The sequence below is a fragment of the Callospermophilus lateralis genome, chromosome 9, assembly GCF_048772815.1.
Source record: "Callospermophilus lateralis isolate mCalLat2 chromosome 9, mCalLat2.hap1, whole genome shotgun sequence".
In the NCBI taxonomy this organism is placed as follows: Eukaryota; Metazoa; Chordata; class Mammalia; order Rodentia; family Sciuridae; genus Callospermophilus; species Callospermophilus lateralis.
In genome coordinates, this window is record NC_135313.1 from 22012142 (window position 1) to 22038212 (window position 26071).

The 26071-nt window shown below is 33.1% G+C and overlaps 1 protein-coding gene across 1 annotated transcript in view; it reads right to left on the reverse strand.

Moving 5' to 3' along the window:
• Positions 1-26071, reverse strand: part of Vwc2l (von Willebrand factor C domain containing 2 like) — a 145314-nt gene that overhangs the window by 99671 nt on the left and 19572 nt on the right. Inside the window, exon 2 of the mRNA XM_076866663.2 lies at positions 20612-20741. Coding sequence (XP_076722778.1) covers positions 20612-20741 — 130 coding nt within the window. The remainder of the gene's footprint in view (positions 1-20611; positions 20742-26071) is intronic.

Sequence of the window (26071 nt, forward strand, 5' to 3'; positions counted from 1 at the left end):
CAAGAAAGTTTAGAAGTGAATTATTGGGTTATGAGAGCCATAACCTAATCAACCTAATCAGTGTATTGATTCATTTGAGTGGGTTAACTGAGTGATAACTATGGTCAGGAAGTTTGCTGGGGGTGTGCCTTTGGGGTTTATTTTGTCCCTGTGAGTAGTGCTCTTGGCTTCCTGTTTGCCATGTCCTGAGCTGCTTTCCTCTACCACACCTGTGTGCCATGTTGTTCTGTGTCACCTGCGACCCAGAGCAAGGGAGTCAGCTATCTATAGACAAAGACCTCTGCAATTGTGAGTCCCAAATAAGATTTTCCTCCTCTAAAATTGTTCTTGTGAGTTTTTTTGGTTATAGTAGCAAGATAAGCTGATTTAAACAGCAGCCTAGTACAGGTCTAACTGGAATTTCCAAAGAAGGAGAGGCAAAAAATATTTGAAGAAATGAAAGGTTAAAATTTGGGGAATTCAATAGAAACTGTAAATCTGCAGATCCAAGGGCTTAAGGAAGTACAAGTGTAAGAAGCACTAAGAAAATTATGTGAACATGTGTGGGTACACACACTACACAAAAACAGGGATAAAGGGAATATTAAAAGAAGTTGAGGGAGAGAATTTCATATTAATAGGAAGAGAAATAAGGATGGTTCACATATCTTGCCAGAAAAAAAAAAGAATGCTAGGGAGAAGACAGTGAAGTTGTGTCTTCAAAAGAAAGAAAGAAAAACAAAACAAAACCCAAAGGCCACTGTCAGCCAATATACTATCCTAGCAAAAATATCTTTAAATCTGAAGGCAATTTTCTTTAGATATGAAAAAGCTTAAATAATTTACCAGTACATTATCACTGCAAGAGATAATAAAGGAAGTAATTCAGACTGAAGAACTATTCAGGATGGAAACACTGATCCACAGAAAGGAAATGGAAAACACTGGAAATTTATCGATGGATAAATTTTTGAGATTTTTCTTATTATTTAAATCTTCTTAAATAAGTAATCACTTACTCTTGAAACAAAAATAAGATGAAGTATTAAAAAAATAAAAATGTATAAAAACAAAATATATGACAATTGTAAAAAGTCAGAAGCATTGAAATTTGAGTGAACTATTATAAGATTCTGAAACTGTACATGAAGTGGTATAATTTTTCTATCAAAGGCCAAGTATAATAAGTAGTATACTATCATCCCCAAAGTAACCAATAAAAATAAATCATAAAAATTAAAGAATTATCATTTAAATAGCCAAAAACCAGAATTATAAATTTATCCAATTTTTTCAAATAAGGAATTAAAAAAGAGAAATGAATAAAGAGATGGGAGTAAGGGGAAAAATGATAGATTTAAACAGAACTACAATTCAATAATTCAAATTAAATATAAATGGGTGAAATATCTCATTTAGAAGGTAGAGATTTTCAGACCGGATTAAAAGGCAAGATCCAGATACATGTTATCTATAGGAAAAGGGCTTTAAATATACACACACATAGATAAAACTATAATACAGGAACAAGATAAATATACTAACATTAATCAAAAGGAATCTGGAATGATTTTATAAATTTCAGACCAAAGTAAATTTCTGAGCAAAGAATGTAAAGGCATGAAGAATGTCATTTTATAATTATAAAGGGATAAATTTATGAAAAAGTCCTAACAATTCCTAAATATTTATTCACCTAAAAAAGTTCAAAGCACATGATGCAAAAGCTGAGATAATTACTAGAAGAAATAGACAAATACAAATATATTTGGAATTTTCAGACCCATTCTCAATACTTAATAAAACAAAGCAGATGGAATATCAATAAGCACATAAAAAACTTGACCAATGCTATTCATCAACTTGACCTAATTGACATTTTTTAGAGTATCACACCAAAGGATTGCAGAATACATGTGTTTTTCAGGTATATATGGAACATGTACCAAGATAGAATATATTCTAGTTACAAAAGCAAGTCTCATTAAATATAAGAGGATTTGAATAATAAGAGGACATTATTTTATCTATGTGAAATTAAATATAAAGTCCATAACAAATAGATACCATGAAAATACCCTCTATTTGGAAACTAATTAATATGCTCTATTTAATCCATGTTTTAAAGAAGAAATCAAAAAAGAAATTACAGTGTTTTAAATGTAATGAATATGTAAGACTCAACATACCAAAATTGGCAGGATGATGTTAAGCAGAACTTAGAGGAAAGTTGTAGATGAACCTAAATGAGATTCTAAGTGTAGTTAAGCATGTCTATTATTTTAGCTACCCAGGAGGCTGAGACGGGAGGACTGCAACTTAATGAGTCCACCTGGCAACTCAATGAGACCCTTTTTCAAAATAAAAAATGAAAAACAAGGCTAGGAATTAGAATCTAAATTAGAAATGGAAAAGAGAATCAAATTGATGACTCTATATCCTACCTTAGGAAACTAAAAAGGGAAAAATGAATTAGACACAAAGTAGAAGAAGAGAAATAGGAACCATAGCAGATATCATATCTATAAAATACAAAGAAAATTAGAGAAAATTAATATATTCAAAAGTTGGTTCTTTGAGGAAAAAAATCAGTAAATTTATAATTAGACTAATGAGGAAAAAACATACAAAAGAAAAATTATCAATATCAAGAATGAGAAAGATGAAATGACTCTATAATATTAAGATATTAAAAATATACCAAGGGTATATTATTAATAACTTAATAATACGAAATTCAGCAAGTTAGATGAAAAGATATAATTCCTTGATGATATAAACTTCCAAAGCTAAGCCAAGAAGAAATAAGTCATAAATAGCCCTATATAAATAAATAAGATGAATTTGTTTTAAGAACCTTTTCACAGAGGAAACTGAAGTTCAAAGAACATTATAGATCATTGCTGGACCCTACCAAACATTTAAGGAGGGATTGATGCCAGTTCTGCACAAACTCTTCCAGAAAATTAAAAAAGAGGGAATACTTTTCTAACTCACTTTATGTGGCCAGCAGTACCTTGATACCAAAACCTGATAAAAAAAACATTAACAACAACAAAAACTGGAGCATTAAAATTAGATGAAAATGGTTTAGACATAATTTTAGCAAATCAACTCTAACTACATGTTACAAGGATAGCACCTTATGACTAAGTAAAATTTATTTTTGAAATGTAAAATTTGACTTCAAACTTTAAAAATCAACCAATTTAATTCACTATAATAATGAACTAAGAAAAGTAAAATAAAAAAAGATCCTCTCAACAGACACAGGTAAAAACCTTCACAAAAGTCACTATCAATCCCCAAATATGAACAAAACAAAACAAGAATTCTTAGCATGAGTGGAATAGAAGGGCATTGTTCCAACTGGTAACATGCATCTATAAAAATTCTATGGGCAAAATCACATTTAATTGTGAAATACTGAATGATTTTCTGCTCAGATCAGAGCAACAGAAGGCTATGCTGTTTTACTACTCTATTCAGCATTGTATGGAATGTCCTAGAAAGTGCAGTATCATAAGAAGTAGAACTAAAAGCATGCAAATTTATGAGAAAGCAATGGAACTGTTTTTACTCATGGATGACATGTAGAAAGTCCAGTAGAATCTACAAAAATAAAACAACAACAAAAAATCTACCAGATCCAATAATTGAGTTTAGTAGTGTTTTAGGACCTAAGAACAATATGAAAATATAAATTCTATATCTATATACTAGCAGCAAATGATAAAAAAGTAAATATGCATACTAATTACAATAGCATTAAAAATTAAATACTTTGTGATAAAACAGACTAAAGATGAAAATGTCTTGTTTTCTGAAAACTACAAAATGGTGATAAGACAAATTAAATAACTAAATGAATGGAGAGGCATACCATTTTCATGAGTTGAAAGACTTATTAAGATGTCAGCTTCCCCCAAATGGCTCCAAATAGGATTCAATACAATGCCTACCAAAATCCAAACAGTGTTTTTTAGGAAGGAGGGTAGAAAGTGATAAAGTGATTCTAAAATGCAGATATAAATGCAAAGTACCAAAATAGCTAAAACAACTTCAATGGAACAGAATAGAGTTTGGAAACAGTTGCAAATTTATAAAGAAACATACATGAATATACATGTATATTGAATACACGTGAATAATGTACATTTCATTATAAATATATAAACAAAATAATGGTATACACAAACTTATTTTAAATAAAGATACAAATTCAATTGAGTTGAGAAAGGAAAGTCCTCTCAGTAAATGGTCCTAAAACTGAATATCCACACTTTAGTAAAAGAAAAACTTCAATCGATTCCTTGTGTCACATACACAAACTGAAAACAGAACATGGAAATAAGTGTAAAATCTGAAACTGAAACAATTCCAGGAGAAGACAAGAAAAATACTTTTTAACCTAGGGGTAGGATCAAGATTTCTTTGTTGTAACCAAAAGCACAATTCACAAAATACAACATTCATAAATTCAGCTTCATTATAATCAAAAACTTCTGTTTTTCAGAAGACACTTAATGAATAGGACAAAAAGATACCATGAACAGTTGGGAAATAGTTTGAAAGCACATATATAATATGTCTCCAAAATATATAAAGAACTCTACAAATACAATAATAAAGCAACAAAAAATTAAAAAATTGATCAAATGATTTGAACCGATATTTCACCAAACATCTACAGATGGAAAGTTTGCATTGAAAAGTTACTTTTCATCAAAAGGAACTTGGAAAAATGTATTTTAACACCACAATTAAATAAAAACATATTTTAACTAGAATAGCTAAAATTAAACAGAACTGCTGATCCCAAGCATTGGTGAGGATGTGGAGGAAATGGCAGTCTCGTACATTTTTATGGAAATTCGAAATGGTACAGCCACCCTGAATCAGTTTGGCATTAAAAAAAAGTTAAATATACAACAAACATATGTTTTAGCATTTGATTCCTAGGTAGTTTCAATAGAAAAGAAAGCCTACATCTATGCCAAGACTTGTGTGGGAATGTTTGTGGTAACATAATCAAAAACTAGAAACATCTCAAATGTCCACCAATGAGGGAAGTAATAAATCATACTGTGTTATAGTGATACAATGTACTACTCAGCAATCAGAAGGGCAGACTATTGATACGTGTCACAACACAGATGAATTTTAAAATAAGTATGTTGAGTGAGAGAAGTCAGACAGAAGACAGGACATAATAAATAATTCTACTTATGCAAAATCCTAGAAGTTGCAAAGTGATGTATGAGGACAGAGCGCTGAACAAAGGTTGACTGGTGTGGGATGGAGCAGAGAGGAACAGAAGAGAAGGAGAGTTTTGGGAGGGTGGATATGTGCCCTACCTTCATTATGCTAATGGTTTCAGAGGCACACATACATCAAAACAGCAAATTCCATGCTTTAAAATTGTATTTATTCTATGTCATTTACACCTCAGTAAAGCTGTTCAAAGGATTGGAATGTTCTTAGATAAATTATGACTTGAAAATATTATGGTTACCATGACTTAATCTAGAAACAACAATTCACTTGAAACAATCTCTACTTTAGATCAGGGAAAGAGGACCCAAATGAATGATGAATGAATCAGCAACCATTATGCTCATCTCACACAACCTTTCCTTTTATTATTCTGCTTTCTTTCATAATTTTTTTGCTGCTTTTACAAGTATCTGTTGGCTTTCCCTCTCATTGATTATGGCTTTGTCTTCAGGATGTCATGACTGTTCAGAATGACTGACTGACAGTCTTGAATGCACCTTCCTGGCATCTCCCACTCTTTCCACTTGCAGACCCTGGGGAATCTGCCTTTGTCCCTGTTGGTGTTTACCACCCTTCCTCATCAACACAGTGGCCTTGCTTTGACTCCAGGGCATTTTATGTCTTTTCTCTCCTGCCTCATTTTGCTTCTTGTCCTGGTATAACTTCTTCTCAGGTAGTTACTGGGTGGTAACAATTTCAGCTTCTACTTTCCCCCTCCACACCAAATTCTTCATTTGAAAGAACAGACTCCTTAAGGAGCACCTGAAAGGAACCATATGGTCTCAACTCCTAGCATCTGACTCACCTGGAGAGCTTGTTAAGACACAGACTGGCGGGTCCCACCCCAGAATGTATTGTTCCGTGCATCTGGGATGTGCTCAAAAGTCTGCATTCTGACTAGTTCTTGGATAATTCTGGAACTCCTCTTTGAGAACTGCTAGTTAAGAACATAGGTTTTGAAGTATGAAAGTGTAAAGTTTAAATCTCAGAGGTATATGTTAGGGCTATTTTCTTCCTTTAGCTGAACTTCAGTTTCATCCCCCACCAAATGATAAATATAAGTGTTTCCCCTTATAAGATTGTTGTGCGATTAAATATGTTAATGCCTGCAAAGCACCTAGAACACATAGGGCTTAATAGATGAGAGCTAGTGTTACTCTTAACTAGTAGTGAGATCAATGATCATCATTAGACCAGGCATTGAGAAACACGTCTGGAAAGGACAACTGTTTCCGCCAGCATGGGCCACTTGTATGCGTCTCTCTGTTCCCTTTTCCCAGCATTCCCTGCTCCATGACTCACCCTTCAGGTACCTAGCACAGGTATCCCTTCTTCTCTGGGACAGTCCTTCCTGCTGTCTCTTTACCATGCAGGCTGTGTTCTTCCCCATGTTGAAACTAACTGGGCCTGTATTTTGTGACTTAGTCACCTGATAAGCTCAAAAACGCTCATCACCGGTATACAATATATAACAGGTGTCCTTAATGCCTGATGTCCCAGCTATTTCCCTCCAACTTTTAGTTATATTTATTACGAAACTTTTAGAAAATAAAGAGCATATGAGTGCTAGAGTATTTATAAATGTCTGGATGTATGTGGACATGCCCTGTGGTACGGTAGAGGGGGCACCATTCTGATGGGTTCAGCAGCTTTTCAGATGTTATCAGATGGCTTTGCAGAGGGGGCTGGTTTCTATGCTCAGCGCAGAAACCTGACAGTTGCATCTACTGGGAGGTGAAACAGAATCCAATTAAGTTTTTCCCATCAACCTGCAGGAATTCTGGCTTGGAGGACTCTTGTGCCCTCCTTTTCACAGCAGTATTCTAACTGTGTTGTTTTCCATGTCATCCTTCTCTGTGCTCAAAGAAATCATCACATCAAATCCAAGAAAGCCAGACAAAGCAAAAGTAGACGCAAAGAATCCCTCAACTTAAACTGGTGACATCAGTCCCTGTGCCCTGTGTCTTGCCCCTAATTTAAATCCTGACATAGAAATTTGAAGCAAGGCGGCTTTCAAGCTCTGGATGTTCAAACACTGCTGACTATTTTGTCACTTAATGGTGATGGAAACTAACTGAGCTTAGCGTTCCAGAAGGCAGGTGAGTTGCTTTATGGACCTTTCTGCAAGACCCATAAAAGTGAGGGGTTAAAGGGAGGGAGGACTCTGGGTTGGCTGGTTATGTACCCTGGCAAGCTGCAACATTTATGGCCGCTCTGTGCCATCGCCTTGTAGAAATGAAGCACATGTAAGCAAAAATAAGTATGCATGCAACAGCTTCCTAGTTCCCTTTTCTCAACTGAGGGGCATCCAGCCATAAACATGATTTCAAAAGAGATTTACTGTTTCTGATAGATTGATTTGAAGCAGCTCAGAGCAACATTTAAATATCAGAGGTCTTACTGCAAGGGCTTACTGCCTCAGCCACGTCCATTCCGAGGAGGATTCCAATCACTGTATGTCAGAAGAGGTAGTGGTTAATGAGTTTCCTTTGTCCTGGTTGTATGCTATATTCCTGATTTATTTTTCAGTTGCATAATTTGATTTCTACAGTTAAATGTTATCTCCTACAATTGGTTTTATCCTTCCAACCAGATACTGAGGCACATTTTCTGAATTTGTTTCTTATCTTCATATTAAGTTCACATGATTTTACCAAATATTTTCAAATCATGTTTTATCAAAGCTCATCACTTTTCTAAAGAAATCCAATGAGTGCCCTTTGCAAAACCATCTAATACCATGTAAAAAGCTGCTGAACCCATCAGAATGGTGCCCCTTTATTGTACTGCAGGTCATGTCCACATATGGCCACACATTCATAAATACTCTAGCACTCATAAACTCTTTCTTTTCTAAAATTTTCATAATTAACATAACTAAAAGCTGGGACATCAGGCATTAAAGACACCTGTTATGTATTGTATACCAGTGTTGAGTGTTCTGGAGCTTATCAGGTGACTAAGTCACAAAATACAGGCCCAGTTAGTTTCAACATGGGGAAGAACACAGCCTGCATGGCAAAGAAACAGCAGGAAGGACGGTCCCTGAGAAGACAGGATACCTGTGCTAGGTACCTGAAGGGTGAGTTATAGAGTAAGGAATGCTGGGAGTTATAGAGTAGGGAATGCTGGGAGATGCATACTGGTAGTCCATGCTGTTGCCCTTTTCCAGATATGTTTCTTTATGTCTGGTTTAATGACTATAATTGGTCTCACTGCTAGTTAAAAGTAACACTAGGTCTCATTTATTAATCCTTATGTGTTCTAGGTGCTTTTTAAGCATTAAACTACTTAATCTTTACAATTAGATAAAATACATCATTAAGAATAATACTGGCTAAAGTGGAATATTGATTTTACACTAAAGTGACCAACACAGTACATGAAGTCTGTTCTTAACCATCAGAAGTTTTAGGTGTCCACAGTGAGATTGTGTAGCAATACAATTTGAAGCTGGACTTGGTTTTCCCTGACAGTCACCCTGTTTGTTCTCAATCACCTTGGCATGCCTCTCATCAGATAATGCAGGTAGGCTAATGTTAGAGGTAAACCAAACCAAGCTTAATTGGGAAAAATCTGAGAAGCATCTTTCTTCTGACTTCTTAATGCATGCCAGATTCTCCATATGGAAACTGTTCTGTGTGAAGTTGAATATATTTAAAGATAATTTAAAATAAAAATCAAATTTATTTTTTAACTACAGCTCTTATGAAGTCACAATATAGGTGTTGGTTTATTCATTCATTTATTAAAAAGCATATATTTGAATATAACATGCTGTCATAGAATACACCAGAGGATTAAACAGAAAACTTCACCTTCATGTTGATGGCAACCATGTGAGAAGGTGAGACAGCACCTGAATGAGTGGCATACATACTTGTTTATGTGATAGTAGGTGGGATGGAGGATAATGAGACAGGGAAAGGGAATAGAAAGTGATGGCTTGGCATGTCAGCTCATAACTCCTTGGTGGTTGAGTGGTGACCCCTTGGTCCTGGACTTCTGGAGGTATCTGAGAAAAGCAGGAAAACAGGACACCTTGAGGTGAGTGCTAAGAGTCTCAAGCCAGATGCTGAGGTTAGGCTGTGAAATTTGGGAAGGATGGGTTGGATCTTTGCAGGAGTGCCCAGAGTTCTGTGGCCCACTCTTTAGCAGGGAGTCAGAAGGCCTAAGAAGTCTTGGTCTTATCTGTGAGAATAGTAAACTGTGCTTGAGGGAGTATCCATCTGACTCTTGCTTCTGTGAGTTTTGAACCTCCTGAGGAGGAGATCCTAAGAGGAAGTGAGGCTTCCTAGGCTTCTCAGGCCCCAGTGCTCTTGACGACATGCGCATTCAAACAAGGCCAAGAACACATTACTGCACACACACACGTGTGTATTCGTGTGAATTTGGTATGACTGTCCAAAGTGTTAACACTGAATATTAAAGAGGAATGTGTTGTGATGGGGCATACCTCAGTCTGAACTCCAGCTCCCTGCAAAGTCTGGGCCTCTATGTAGCAATTCTGATATGAAATGAAGAAGGTCCTCTTAGTGTGTCTATGGTGTTGCCCCTTAGTTAGACTCTCCCAGAGCCAATGGTTTGAGCCCCCCAGAGGGATGAAATTATTTCTGGGTGTACATGAATCTTGACAAGACCCAAAACCTTGGCTCCTTGGTCACATACCATCCCATCTAATGACTACTGAAACTATATCATCAACTCCTAAGGAAACTGGTGGATGATTCCAGTTGCCTATTTTCTACAATCCACCATTCACAAGGGTGTTTTGTTAGAGTTTACAGGCTACAATCCTAGAAAATGTAATATTCTATTTTTTAAGTGATAATTGAAAAGAGTTGCTATTATAAGACACAAGGTAGTTTTAAGAATAGGCTCTGGGGGATACACTAAACAGTAGCCCTGGATATTGTTGGAGCCAGATTCTCTTCAAGATTTTATGAATGTTCAGAAGCAAGACATTATCTGTGTTCAGCCCATTTCTTCGGGTACCTCAAGTGCCCTGTGGAGTGGAGCACTGAGGAGTAAGGCCCTATGTGGCACGTGAAGGAGACAGTGCAGCTTCCTCATTTGTCTGTTCTCAGGGAAGAAGGTGTATGCCTTGTGGGGGTCTGGCCTCAAAGTCCCAAACATTTATGTAGGGAAAATACAGTCTGTAAGCATTTCCCACGTGCTAAGGAGAAACACAGAGAAAAACAAATAATTATTATTTTTTTAATCATGTGTGGGTCTTCTTTTCTACATTTTCTTAAAGACCATGTAGTTTGGGTAATTATAGAGGAGATGTGATTATCAGGAAATGAATGTGGCATTAATTTTCATTGTGTCAATATTGTGAAATAATGCTTCTGAAAGCGAGTTTGCTGATGAATTAAAAGGGAATCCCTTTGGTCTAAGAGAATATAAATATAAATATTTCCTTTCATATTTTGAAGGAAGCTTTATGAAAGAAATAGGAAATTGTTGTTGTGGCTCATTAAAAGAGCTATTTATAATTACTCTGTTTTGACATCTACTCTACAAGAATATGATAATTCTGACCTTCAGTGGAAGAGTCAATGAAATGCAGACTTTGAAACTGCCTTTCATAGACCTGCTTTCATCATGAACTGTTTCAGGGTCTCTACAGCCAATGGATATGTGCTGTGCAGTTCCCAGCACATTTTTCATCTTCAGAGTGTTTGTTTTATGGCTATGTTGCGCTTGTTACTAATTGTCTACACAAGACAATTAGAGGAAGTGAGAAAATATTAAATAAATGTGAAAGAGTTGCATGCAATTGAGGCTGATATATCAAAATAGTTTCACAGAAGTGTAAATGGATATGCTTAAGTGAATATTTTAACAATTTCCCTAATAGGTGCATAAAACGGGCAATGAAGCTTTCCAAACGCTTTTAAAAGAATCTCATTGTTAAAGGAGTTGAAAACTCAAGTGGTAGAAATTATTAGTTAGTTAATTAATTTACTGAGTTCAAATTATTATAAGGAATCATATTGTCATTTTTAGTAAGTGACATGTCCTTAATAATTTAATTATAAAAATAGGAAAATGTTTGTATCACCTGGATTATAAATTTTTTTCCATTTTATATTTTAAATAGTAATTTTAAGTCACAAGGATAATATGTTTACTGTGAGAGATTTAGAAAATATAGGCTAGCAAAAAGAGAAAGTAAAATCATCTATTAGCTTACTGTCTAGAATTAAGCAGTTTTAGCATGTTTTCTTCTAGTCTTTTTTCTACAGATATATTTTCCTTTTAACAAAAACAGTGACAAAATATATGTGTATGTGAGACTATCATCTCCTAGTAATTAAATTTAGTAATATATTCTGATCATCTATTTTTTGGGGGGAGAGATGTGTGCAATTTTTTCCTAAAATATTATTCGTAATAATTTCTTAGTTGTTCATGTAGATATAATGGATTTAAAAAGTCACTTTATTCTTCAATATTTAGCATTTAGGTTTTATACGTATTATTATAAAACAACTTTGTACTACATATCTTTATATGTACATTTTTATATTCTTATCTAAATATTTCTTTTTGATCCCTTTCTAAAAGTGTTATTGCTGGCTCATGGGTATACATATTTTTATTGCCCTTCAGAAGGGGTATTTCATTTATTTTTACCAGAAATGTATGAGAATGTCTGCTGCATTTCACCCTTTCCCAAACAGAGACTATCTTCTTTTTAACTTACAGATAAAACTATGTATTACTTAATATACATTTGCACTTTTTCCTTTGAGAAATCCTTTATTTGCTTATATGTTTAGGAGGAATTTTCATATCCTAAGGAAAAGTTAATGTTTATATCATTTAAAAATTCCTTTAAGATTTAATTTTTGAAATTTAATTTTTGATTCAAATGAAATTTGTTTTTATATAATAAATCAGTTAGGTATGTAATTTCAATTTTTAAAAACATGATGAACTTTCTGAATGTGTTTCTAGGATGCATTTTTTCATCAGATACTCGGTGTCATTTCAATTATGTACTATTTTTTAAAATTGTGATATACATCTGGCTTGCATTTTGACTTTCTATTACTTCTGTTTATTTCAGACCCAGTATCCCACTGTTTAAAATTATAACTTTATACACTATTTTAAGCTAGTAGATTAATATCCACATTCCATCAAATGCATCCTTTTTTCAACTATTATCCTTATTCATGTATTTTCCACAGGAAATAATTATTTTGTTGCATTATTTTCAAAACAACACCACATAGAAAATTTGATAATTTTTTTTAAAATTTATCATTAGAAAATAGCAACTTAATTTGGGTTTGCAGCTTTAGAAACCTGATATACTTTATTTTTTATAGTTCTTAGTAAACTTTTGTGATTTTTATAAAATATACATATATCTCCCAAATGTTATTTATTTAATGTTCTTCCTTGTATTTGAAGAGTAGTCCGTTATCTACTGTTGATAGATTTCTATTGCTTTCATAATTTTGAAATAGGTGATATTAAAATTTAAAATTTCATTATAGGAGATGAAGACCTAAAAGTAAGTGGAAGTTAGTTAAATTATAATCCACTAAAACGTTTCACTGAGTAGTTCCAGGAGAATGAACTCTTTTTTTATTATCAATTGATAACATGTTAAAAGAAAATTTAGATCTATAGTTGTTTCTAGAACTTTTCTGATTGTGTCTCATTAATCAGAAAACCCTAAAAGCACAAGAGAGAAAATGAACAACATTGTTCATTTGTCATTCTGCAAGTTTTTAAATAAACGGGGAATTTTTAAGACAAAAGGTATATTCACTTATATATCTGATATATTTATATATTACATATGGTATTTATAAAAACTGTCAAATTTTCTTCCCTGATGGCTGTACCAATTTATATAATCCACCAGCAGTATGAAAGAATGCCTGATTTACCCAACCAAGTGAATTTTTAACCTAGTTTTTTTCCAATCTGCTGGGAGAAAAAAAATGGTATCAATTTTTCATTTGCGGTTTCCTTCTTGTAAGTGGATTTGAGTCATTTTACATGTTAAGGGCCATTTTTGTTTCTTTATTGTTGGAATTCCTTTTTAAGTACTTTGCCCATTTTAAAAATAGTCATTAGACTCTCCCTTTATTAACTTTAAGATCTTTATATATGTTGGAGAATCAGTTGCTTACATATAAAGTTAATATTCCTTCCCTCTAGATTTGATGTGTGATTTTTTAAATCTTGTTTTGTTTTAGAATATAGAAGGTTTTGTCTGTCCATTCAAGATTATAAATCAAATCACCTAGATTTTTTGTAATTTTTCAGAAATTTGTTTGTATTTAGTCTTTGTTCAATTGAATATTTTCCTGAATTATGGGAGAAGAATTTAAAATATTTTTTCAGATAGCTATATAGTTGTCCCAACACCATTTCTTCTTCAAGCCATCTCTCCTCCAATGATTTCAAATATGATTTCATCATATACCAATTTTTTTCATGTTGGTAGTTCTACTTATGAACTTTCTATTTTATGTCATTGGTATCTCTGCATCATGCACCAATACCACAATTTTATTTTAATATCATGTGTTATCATACATGTACAAAAATATGTATATATTGTAGATATTTTACATTTATAATGTACCCTATTATCTTACTAAGTTCTCATTTTTATTGATTCTTTATAGTTGTACATGACAGTGGATTAAATTGTCATTTATAATAGTCTATTTTCATGAATTTTCTCTATGTACAAATCATATCATGTGTAAATGGTAACAGTTTCATCTCCTTATTTCCAATTTTTCTTCTGAGCCTTCTCTTTACTTATTTTTTAACTAGTATCTATATATCTAGGTACCCTTATCTTATACTTAATTTTGTAAGGAATATCTTTAGAATTTACCTATTAAACATGATTCTGACCTTCAGGAATGAGATAGATATATTTTATCATGTAAAAAACTATCTATATATTTTATCAAGAGTTTTTGTCACTAGCATTTGCTGATATAGGTAATATCTTTTAGTTGCATATAGAAATAATAATGGGACTTTTCTCCACAATTTAGTTTTAAGACAAATTATAGTAGCAGAGCTCCTCATATTAAATTCTCTTTGCCAACCTATGACAAATCCCACTTGGTGAGGATGTGTAATAATTAACAAGCTGCTAGTTTCTGTTTGATAACAAAATGTATAATCCCTTTCCCACAATCTCTCACAACCCAATTTCTCTATGATACCAAAATTTATTTGGAATTAAAACTTGGTGTGAGTGATGTGAGATTCCTCTTTATATTTTCTCATTGTTTTTAATATGACTATCACATACTTTGCTGCAGTAATGTTCATGTAATTCATTGAAGAATGCTGCCTTGACCATGAGTGATCAGAGTATACAATACATGAACTGCTTTCCCCTTGTAAAATCTACCAGCCACGCGTTTAAATCAGGGTTTTATAATTGTATTTTTATTTTAGATTTTCTCATTAATAATCACAAAGAGTGGCGCTTTAGCTTCAATTTTAGTTTGTACTCTTTGGTTTGCATCAACATCGTACTTTTCCTATCACTTCTCTGGAAAAGTTTAAATAACATTAAACTTATCTTTTCTTTAAAGTGTTCATGAGACATTTTAAATTATAAAGTTAAATACATATGTGAAAATTCATTCAATAAAGAGGCCTATGACACCAAATTCCCCTTCTTTCATCTTTTTGTTCTGTTCTTTATTTCCTCTTCTGATCACTGAATAAGTTTAAAACTTGGTGTGCATTCATTCCCTGTGCAACATACAAAATAACAGAAAAGGGTTTTAAAATAGTCTAATCTGCTAATAGCGAGATTGAGTAACCTTTGCATTTCTAGAACATTGTACATTTTGAAATACCTCTTCACAAAATATGCGTTTTAAAAAAATTTTTACTTTTTATTAGTTGCTCGAGAAATATGTTTCTTAACATTTAAAAATTTGTTTTAATTAGTTATACATGACAGTAGAATGTACTTTGATACATACATGAAATTAAATATATAATGGAGTATATATATTTTATATATATATATATTTTAAATATATATATATTTTAAATATATATATATATTTAATATATTACATTAATACATATATTAAAGATTTCAGTTCTTTTCTCTACCCCTTCACCTTCTCACTTGTACTCCCCATAGGTAACCATTGAATCATTTCTATCATTCAACTGAGTATTTAGTTAGCTCTTTTCCTATGAACATACAACTTATTATCTATTTAAAGTTGTACCTTATTTTAAAATGTTTTAAATATATATCACTTAAGATGTATAATTTATATAATATATTTAACATGGCAGGAAACATATCAGTAATGTCTTTTTAAAGGGTGCAATATATTTCATTATCTCATTGAAGGACTGTTGTTAGGTCCTTTCACTCTTAAAATGCAGAGAAAATTGTATAGCTGAATGTGGGACAAACTACAAGAGGTAAAATTGCTGAGTTTAAGTGAAATGAAAATTCTGATACGTGTCTGTATAGCCAATGTGATTCTGCAACCCGTACACTTGGAAAAAATGAGAAATTATACCCCATTTGATTCAAATGTATGATATGTCAAGATCATTGTATTGGCATGTACAACTAATAAAAAAAAGAAAGTGCCTTATTAAAAGTTGTCCAACATGTTCTCAACTATTTTTCAGCCCTTTGCTAAATACTCTGTCAATATGAGGTATCTCAACTTCATAATATCAATATAAAATTGGTATTTCATTGTTCTAATTTCGATCCCTTTTGGTTAAGCATATTTTCCCTAATTTATTAGACATTTAGGTTTTTTTTTCAGTGAATTTCCTTTATATATTCTTTGCTCATTTCCTACCATGTGGAATTATTTTTCTTTTTTCTTTTGAGGAGCTCATTACATTTTAGAGATATTAACAATTTTATACAGCAAACATGTCTTCCCAGTACCTTGAGAAAGAATTGGATATCTATAAAGTCCTTTTTGTTTTGTGCATGGTCTGTACCCTTTATTGACCTCTTCCTTTGTATTTACCTTCTTAGCTAGTATACTTGCTGCCTTATTTGTATCACCACTAAACTAGAAGAGAGTAAGGGACATGAAATTAAATATTTGAACAGAGCTCATGTCATGTTGAGTTTAGTTAGAAGGGAGATGGATACGCTTCACTTAATGTGTATAGAGGATTATGGCGGTACATTCTGTCTCTTCCATTTTTTCATGAAGTAACTTTTCCTTCAGAACCTGAATAATGACTGACTATATACCAAAATATAATCACTGAAAATATAAAAATCACTGACATACAAATTGATGTGATATAAAAAATGCGATTAATTATTTGGATGGTCTAATGATCAATTATTTCAATAACTGGCCATGTCCTTAATTTTTTTAATTCAGATATTTGGCAGTCTATGACCATGAATTTTTAATGACTAGGAACAAAATTATTAGCATATGTAGACAATTAAAAATGAAATGAATGGCTACAGAGCTTGAAGTTGAAATTAATATCAGTTCACATTTAAAAATTAATATGCATTCTTGGCTAAATATGTATGTATAAATACATATGTACGTACACACATATATTACTATTCAAATGTATGATAAATTTTCAAATGCTTAAGTACTTATATGACACTGTAAACTAGAATATTTTCTTTAAGCAGATACTGTGCTAATTTTTTTTTTTTTCGTATTATGAAGACAAAAATTGTAAAGAGTTCTTGTTAATTCACATGAAAGGCCTGAGGCTGAAACATAGGTCAAAATAATACAATCTTAGGGAAAGAAAAACAATCTGGAAATGTCAGATTTTTTCAGGAAGGCATTTGGATTGCCAGCTCTTGCAGATGTGTAGAGGAAGGAGAAGTAAGAGCTGAATAATATTGTAGAAAATGATCAATTTCTACGCTAATTCCCCCAATCTTTCCCAAATGAAAGATTATCTGTGTTTTTCTCAATCTTTTCTTAATATTTTAATTTATTTTATTCAAATTAAATTGATAGTCTTTCTTCTTGTTGAACTAACTTCAATAAGAATGGCATATATTTTATGGTTTGACTATATTCATTAATAACCTTTGGAAATCCAGTTTGAGGTAATCATTGAGACTGGGAAATTTAACATTTTCTTTTTTTTTTAATCTTTAAATAGTTGGAGAAAATTTCTATAAGCCTATTCCTTTAATTTTTTTCTTGTAATCCTAAAAATAAAGTAAGTTTACCATTGTTAATCTAGAGAGTACATCACCTTATAGGTTCTATATTTTTTGGTGGGGGGTACTGCAGATCAAACTCAGGGCTTCTTGCATGCCAGGTAAGCACTCTACAACTAAGCCACACCCATGGGCCCAGTTCAGATATTAAAAATACCTATTTCTGAAGATAATTGCTAAATTTTAATGGGTGACTCCTATTTTCTGAGAAAATGACGTACATATCATTAAGCTTCCTTGTTGTGTTTGCTCTTTCATAATCTCAAAGAGAGGATTTTTGTATTAGTTAACTATTGAGTTTAAGTTTAGGTGAGACAGATTCTACTACTTTAAACTTATAGTTTATATCTTTAATGCCTCTTGCTCTTGGCAAGTTCTAATTTAGAAAGGCAGGAAAAACTATCTTGATATGCAAAAAGTAAAAAATAAAAAGAATATGACAGCCAAGACAATCAGTATTTATGCAAATGGAATACATACAAATTAAAATCCATTGCATCTACTTGAATTCATAGGGTACATTTTTATCTTGTTGCTTTCCTTTTACTAAGAAAATACTTTTAAAATAATTTAAACTATCATGGTAAAATTTATCATCTTATATGTAATAAGATAAACTTATAATGTATTGGAAATTTAAGAAATGATCCTGGTTATACATCATGATAAACATTTATTATCCCTCTATCTCTTCTGTATATGGGACATCTGCTTTTGTTTTATTAGCTAGTCTTAGAAATAGAGCAAGTATTGAGACTTAGTCTGTTTCCTTAAGAAAAATCCTGGCACCACTGGTCACAGGGTTTTCAGCGGTCTTTGAAGTGCTGTTCATTTATTTTGATTGTACTTCACGTTTTGGGCACAAGTGACTAATTAGTGGCATTTAATAGTAAAGCAAAAATAACATCTTTTAATGTTATTTAACAGAAAGAATTAGTCTTGCATTAATTTTAATCCAGTTTCATTTCCCCTATAAAAAATAAGAGAAAGTTTGTTTGAAGTAGCAAGAGGAAGCAGGAGTAGCCATTTTATACCACTTGATGGACCAAAAAAAAAAAAAAAAAGGCAGAAAATTTAACTAATGTACCTTGTGTATTCAACATCTGTTTATTAGGGAAACCAAGATTACTACTTTGTTAACTAATTTATTGATTAGTTAAAGTTCATTTGTTGTCCACTTTTGTACTAAAGTTTTCATCTGAAAACAAATCTCTATTCTGATGCGATAGGAACAGGTTAATCTTACATGGCATCAAATTAAATGTGACTAGTTTATAGTGTCTGATTATCAATTGACATAACTGTAGATATTTTAGGCTTTGGTACAGGGTAGCTAGGATGATGTACTAGAGGCATGTATAAAAATTGTATTATAAATACATGGTGGAGATGCTGTAATTCAATGAACATACTGGGTATTTCAGACAAGTTTTTAACTATAATCGTGTTTACCTTAAAAGTGAGACAAAGTTAATCAGAGCCACCTAGGGAAGAAAAGATCCTTAAGGATCTGTTTAGACAGTTGCTTCTAGAAAAAGTGAACAGTCTTCAGTCAAAGACTTGTCAATCCTATTTTTAAAGATTGATTAGGAAGCTGCGTTTTTCTTCTTTTTATCCTTGGAGAAAATGAAAAATAACAAGTCCTCTTCTACTTTAGACTAACCATTCATATACTTCATGACAGTTAGGTCTCCCCTGAGCTTTCCCTTCTCCAGGACAAATTATGCTAACTCCTTCAGCCAATCCTCATAGGTCCTATTTTTCAACCATTAAATCATTTTATTGTTCTTTCCTATGGCTTTTCCAGTTTCTTCAAAATCTTTTTAAAGATATAAAGTCTTAAATTTGATATTTTTGCATGTATCAGATGGATTAGAACTACAGGAAGATATTTATTTCAATCCTCTAAATCAGAGAGATGGTCATCCTGACAAGTCAGTTGGATAAGAAGAAAGAGAAGTTAGGCGAGTACTTTAATATTTTAACATAATGGATGTATGCAATTAGAAACAGTCAAATTCATGTGTGGAAAAAATATAAGAAGGGCTCATTGTAAGTCCTTTGGGAAGGTACCAACACACAAAATATATTATAAAAACGAGAGCACTTTTGTTTTTTCTTTAAATAACCTGATGCTACTTTTCACTAATTATACTTCCAAAAAGGGAAAGATTAGTAGATGAGTTTGCATAATTCCAAATTTAGAACAAAATAATGTATCACAGAGGAAGATGACCATTGTTACTTCAAGAAAGGGTATAGGGATTCAGCATTAGATTAAGTGACCTCAGCTTAATTAAGGGCTGGAGCCATTTTTTTTTTCCCAAGGAAAGCAAAGTTTGTGGAATGTGGCTGAATGATGTATTATTCTTTCTTTTTTTTGATAGAACATGGTCACTAGAAAGAGCGTGCTCTAGGCTTTGTTGATATGCCATCTCGCTCTCCCAGGTTTCTTGTACTGTACTGACTCCTCTGCAGCAGCATGTGACTTGGGGTGAATAGGATATCAGAGCTGTTTCAACCTTTCCATCCCATGAGGTACATAAATGAACCCATAACCTTATCAATAAAGCAACTCCTCCTCCATGACAGTTTTCATACGAACAAGGCTCTACTCTAATCAAAACCTAGAAAAATATCCCTAAACTATTGAGTCTTACTTGAATTTAAGTACATGGATAATTGACTTTGTATTTCTTTGATATCTTGACTTTAAACCTGATGTCTTAATTTATGCCCAAAGCAAAATACCTGACATTCACCCTGCTCTCTCTTTGGGGATGCACTGTGCACTATGATATTGGGTGAACTGATCCATAAGCCCCACAAGAGAGAAAACTACAATCCCTATAAAAAGATGCTACTGTGTCCTTTCCAATAGCCTACTTATAATTCAACAATAAGCAATAGGATCACAACCAAGCCAGCTTACAAGAGTTTTAATTCCCCAGATGAAAAGCTGCAAATTCACCCATTGCTGGTTTATTTTCATTTCTAGGCTTTAGAAAAATATAAATTGGCTATGCCCATATTGAAAAGCCACAGGCAGATCTTAGAGGGCTCTTGCACTGAGTGGTGTGCAGTAGTGAAATATTTTGCACTAACCCCTCTTTGAAAGCTAATGCAGTGTGGTCTTACCATTTTTGCAGACAGGACAACATTGTTCTGGTTCATAGACTGGGTTGACACACTCAGGAACTGCGCAGTCTGCTACAACACAGTGAACTTCATTGCTGGGCTCACAGCGACACCATTCACATGGAGAGGGCTAGGAACAAATCTAAAATTAGCCCCTTTTCTCCTATAACTTAATGCTTGCACATTCATATGCTGTCAGAAGACAAAAACATCAGTGTTTATATTGGCTTTACTGAATTAACTCCATTTACCATGTGTATGATCATTCTCCCCCAATGGAAGGTCATTTGAACATCCAAGCCAAGGTGGGCTGCCATGCACAGCTCAGATTGCCGTGAATAACTAGAGCACTCGTGGATTGACTTTTCTCACATCTTTGTCCCTACGTTTCCAGAGAAATGTTTGGACAACTAATATGTCATCTTGTGATCTGGTTTCCAGATGCACGGATTGCTTTGCCGTCCTCTGGCAAATAAGAATGATATTGGAACATATGTAATAGTTCTTGCCATTTGTCATTTTTTTCCTTCCTGAGAAAGAGGAGAATTACTTGGAAACAAGAAAATGGTAAGCACACATCCTTATCCTTTGTAAAAACTCTTTTTCAAGCCAACCTAGTCTCTGAATGGCATTTTTTCAATGTGAATTTTAGAGGAGATTGCAATTGGGATCCAAACATACAGAATACAGACACTGACTTTTGAAAGATTTAGTGAATGTCTTTCATCTTGCCTGCTTGCTTTTATGAATGAACTAAAATCGATTGACCTAAAAAGCCACTATCTAAGTCAAGATTCTGAAACGGGAATTGAAAAGTGATTAATTAAGAGAAAAAAAATACTAAGGCTGAAAAGGAAATTTTATCTTTACTTACCAACCAAGAGTGAGTTGGAGAGAAACTGCCTATATCACAAATAATAAAGCAGTGGAAAGCCTGTTAGTTTTACATACTGTACAAGTTCTAGCTCTATTTTCTCATGAAACTGAGGTTTAGATTTCTGGAATGAAAACTTGGAGGTCTCAGAAGTTATACATGCACATACTTCTCAATCAAGCTATTTGGTCTTAGAAAATTCTGCCCCCTACCCAATGCCACAGTTCTTCACCCATAAATGTGTTAATGAACCCCCTTTCTTTGTTTCTGTGGCTACTGCCCATGATGCCTGTCAGTTCTTATATTTTCCTGGACCTGAGAATTTGGGTCATATTGGTGCTCTCTGACCCAGACAGTCTGAGGGAGTGAAAACATTTCGATTAATTATTTAAAAATTCATTTCATCTTTGCTTTGTGCTTGAAGAATGAAAATCTAACTTTAATTATTTTGCTATCAAATTTATTCTGAACAAAAGAATTAGCCACACAATCCATTATAAAGTAATGCTGTTTCTTAATGCAATCGACAAGCTTGTTGAAGGGCACAATTATGCTCTCCACTATGTGGTGAGTTGTATATAAGCATTTTCGGAGGAATCTATTATAGTATCCCAAGGGCTAGGGTTTTCTTGAAGCTCCACTTGATCCTACAGCATAGTAGTTATCAGAGATGGAGAGTGGGGCTCCTTTATTGCTCCATAGTTTGCAAGCTCCATTAAGATAACTAAGGTGCCCAAGGACACTAATCAGAAGGCGTCTCCCTCTCCTTGGTTATTGCAAAGGAGTGCTTTCAGGAAGCACAGCAAAGACAGACTGTATTTATTTTGAGAAATATGCTGAGGAAGGACTAAGGTCAAAAGGTGATTTTTAAAGGGGATTTTGAGTAATAAAAAACATAAAAAAAAACCCTCTAATCATTGGTAGTTTCTAATCATGCCCTGAACTTGATTTTATTTATATTTTGTGGTTTGTTTGTTTCTCCCCTAGAATCTCATGTTATTTCCTCTTTTCATTAATTTAAAAAAAAAAACATCTTTACCCATGTATGGTGGCCCCTGCTAATAATCCAGCAACTCGGGAGGATGAGGCAGGAGGATTGCAAGTTTGAGGCCAGCCTCAGCAACTTAGGCCCTAAGCAACTTAGCAAGACCCTGTATCAAAATTAAAAAATATTTAAAAAAGGATTGGAGATATACCTCATTGGTAAAACACCCTTGGTTCAATTCCCAGTTGCCAATAAATAAATATAAAAACTCTGTATTTCAATTTATCTCTTCACATCTTAAGCCTCCAAGAATCTCTGCTCCAACTCTGAAAACTCCATGAAAGTTAATCCATTGATGCCCATGCTAAAGTCCTTTTCCATCCTCACCCACCTTGCCAAGCCTCTCTCCTTTCATAGTCTTACCAGTTCTGACCCTATTGTCATTATCTTTCTCAATTTGACTTTCCTTGTTGCCCCCGCCTTTCCTTCCAATTTTGAAAAGATATTGCTTAAGTTACTAGGAATGAGCAGTAGTATGCCACTTTGACTTTAATTCAGACTTTAAAATCCTTCCCACCTTATGGTGTAAAATTCTGAATGGTTTGGTGCTTTGGATAAATCTTTATATCTTTAGAACTGAGCTCGTTACACATTTCCTTTTATTGGGTTCTTCAATGTGAAAACTATAGATTAAACCTGAAAAAGTTCCTGTAAAAATCAAAGATTAAAGAATCAAACTATCTTTAGAGGAACAGAGTGTTAGAATATGTGGTTAGAAAAAATTATTCTTATTAGTCTTTTTTTTTTTTTTTTTTTAGAAAAGCATGTGATATTATGACTAAGACATGACTTTTGTCACTCAGATATTTGGTAAGTCAGGTGATCAAATGATACCATTATAAAATTTTATACAAGCAAAGCAAAATCTTCTATGAAATCTTAGGGAACACTTTATTTCTATGTAATCTTTTGAAACTAAAGTAACATTTACTATATATACCTTGCCATAAATTTTAGTTGAAATTGTGATTAAAGGTCAAATGTTTTAGTGTATATATTAGATGATTTGAATACTACATACGTGTTATAAATATGTTCTACCTCCATCTCAGTGTTTTTGAATATCTAATGAGGAACTACATTTAAGCAGAGACTGTTTTACCTGTAATTCCCATTGCTGAATACATCCTAGTATGACAAATGGCATCATCGATGTCTCTAGATTACAAAGGAGTTTCCTGACATATATATTACTAGAGATGAATATGAAGGAATTAAGAGCAATATGAGACTCTCAAATATTGGTTTGGGTGACTAAAACTCAAATTTTCCCTGTTGGCATTTGGGAAAACAGCAATACACATCGGTTTCAAGATGGTTAACTTCTGAAGATCTTCTAGCTGAAATCTTAGTCACTGTGAATTTTTTGAGTTTTTGGAGAATTGGAGGGGAGATACCAGAATCTTGGAAACAATGAAATGCTCCAGGAGTTATTAAAATGTAGAAGCAGCCTGAGAACTAATAACTTGGGTTACTGGAGTAGTTGAATAATATCAGAAAAACTGTCAAATATATTCTTTTTGACAATTTAGAAGCTACTGTGGGTATCACTGAAGGTCAAATTAGGATTAATAAAAGATGTTATGCAGACTGGTTGCATAACATTTTCCACATGCTTATAGAAATGGGAAATTATTTTGTACTCTGAATACACCAGGATTTATTTATCCACAACTGAGGAGAGCCTGAATATTTGTTCCATGTGACATTCATAAAGGTATTGTGAATTACTTGGTGGCTGTTACTGGCATTTTTCAGACAGTACCCAGAAGAAAATGGCCATTGTCTACAAGGTGTATTTAGTGACCAGAAACATTGCAATACTATTTGAATTTGATAAAGGCTAAGATTACAATATTGTTATAAATTCAGGATTCTCAATTTGTGAAATTAGAAAAAAATGCTTCATTTAGTTGACTTCATGTGACTGTGCTATCATCGTAAAAACAAGCATTCTAATCTCAGGTGCTTTACTGATTAGCTATAAATGTTGGGGAAACTATATAATCTTCCTTTGCCTTAATTTCTTATTCCATAAAATGGGAGTAAAAAGTAGTAAGCAACCTCACAGAATTATTATGAGGCACATAAAAATAGATCATAATATTATTCACTTGTATACTTAGCCACTGGTGGCTTTTTGAAAGACATCTAAAAAGTGGAAAACTGAAAGTATAAGATTATATTTTAAAGCAATATTTATGATTTGCTCTTTGTTTTTACTCAAAATGAAATCTCGTTATGGAAGAGGTTGCAATAAGGTTTTCCAGGACTTGGATTGGTGGGAGGATTTTTGAGCTGATAGAATTAATCATATGAGAAACACACCGAAAAATAAAAAGCCTCAAATAAAGAGTAGTTGTGAATGGTTAAAGTGTTTATTGTAAATCATTAATGAAAAGGAAGGGAGGAAGGAAAGAAAGAAGGAAGAAAGAGAGAAAGGAAGGGAGGAAGAGAAAAAAAAAAGGAAAAAGAAAGGCCAAAAAATTTATTTCCTTTTCCTGCAGTGTTGTCATCCAAGAATCAATTCAAATGCCACATTCCTGGGAGGTTTTCCTGGACCACCCAGGTAATCCAGTCCCTCCATCATCTCTGCACATCCTGCTACCCATTCAGAAACTATCTTCTCTGTTCCTGGAATTATTATTGCTAATGTCTTCTTATTTATTATTTGCTCTTGTCTGCTATCCCTATAGATTCACAACGATATGTATATATATTTATATATATATATACACACACACACACACACACATCAATAAATACATATCAATATATGTATATATATATGTGTGTGTGTGTGTGCGTGTGTGTGTGTGTGTTTATACATATATATATATATATATATATATATTCACACACACACACACACACACACATACAAATGATATGTTGTTCATTGCTGCATCTTTTGCACTTAGAAGGCATCTTAGCACATGATAGGAATGCAATAAGTATTTGTTAACTGAAAGACATACTCATTTATGTAGAATCTGTTTTCATATTTGTGAAGTCACACCTTTAGGCAGTTTCATCTGTGTTCATCAGGTGTGAAAAGGATGAGATCTTTGTATTATATTTAATTTATTAGGTGTGTTTTGACCAGAAACATTGCAGTACTATTTAAATTTGATGAAGGCTAAGATGACAGTGTTGCTATAAATTCAGGGTTCTCAATTGTGAAATTAGAAGAAAATATTGTAGAGGTTACTTTGGGGAAACAGATTTCTGACTGTAAGTCATAAAATAACTATTTGGGTTCCAATATTGTGACGATAAACATAAACTAATTCTCTGAAGGTAGTTTTAAACTCTTAACACTCATTGTGCAGATCACAAGTAACCCAGTCTTCTAGCACTCTATTGACTAGCTTATCTAATAGTAGATGATTACAGAGTTTTTATTGCATTAGAAAATTCTGTGCTAACTAAATTTAAGACATGAATACATGCAGAGGTATTGCTCAAGAGTCTGAGAAAAAGCTAGTCTCATTTAATAATGTGTGTCAAGTTTAATATTTGCTTACTAAGCACATTATTT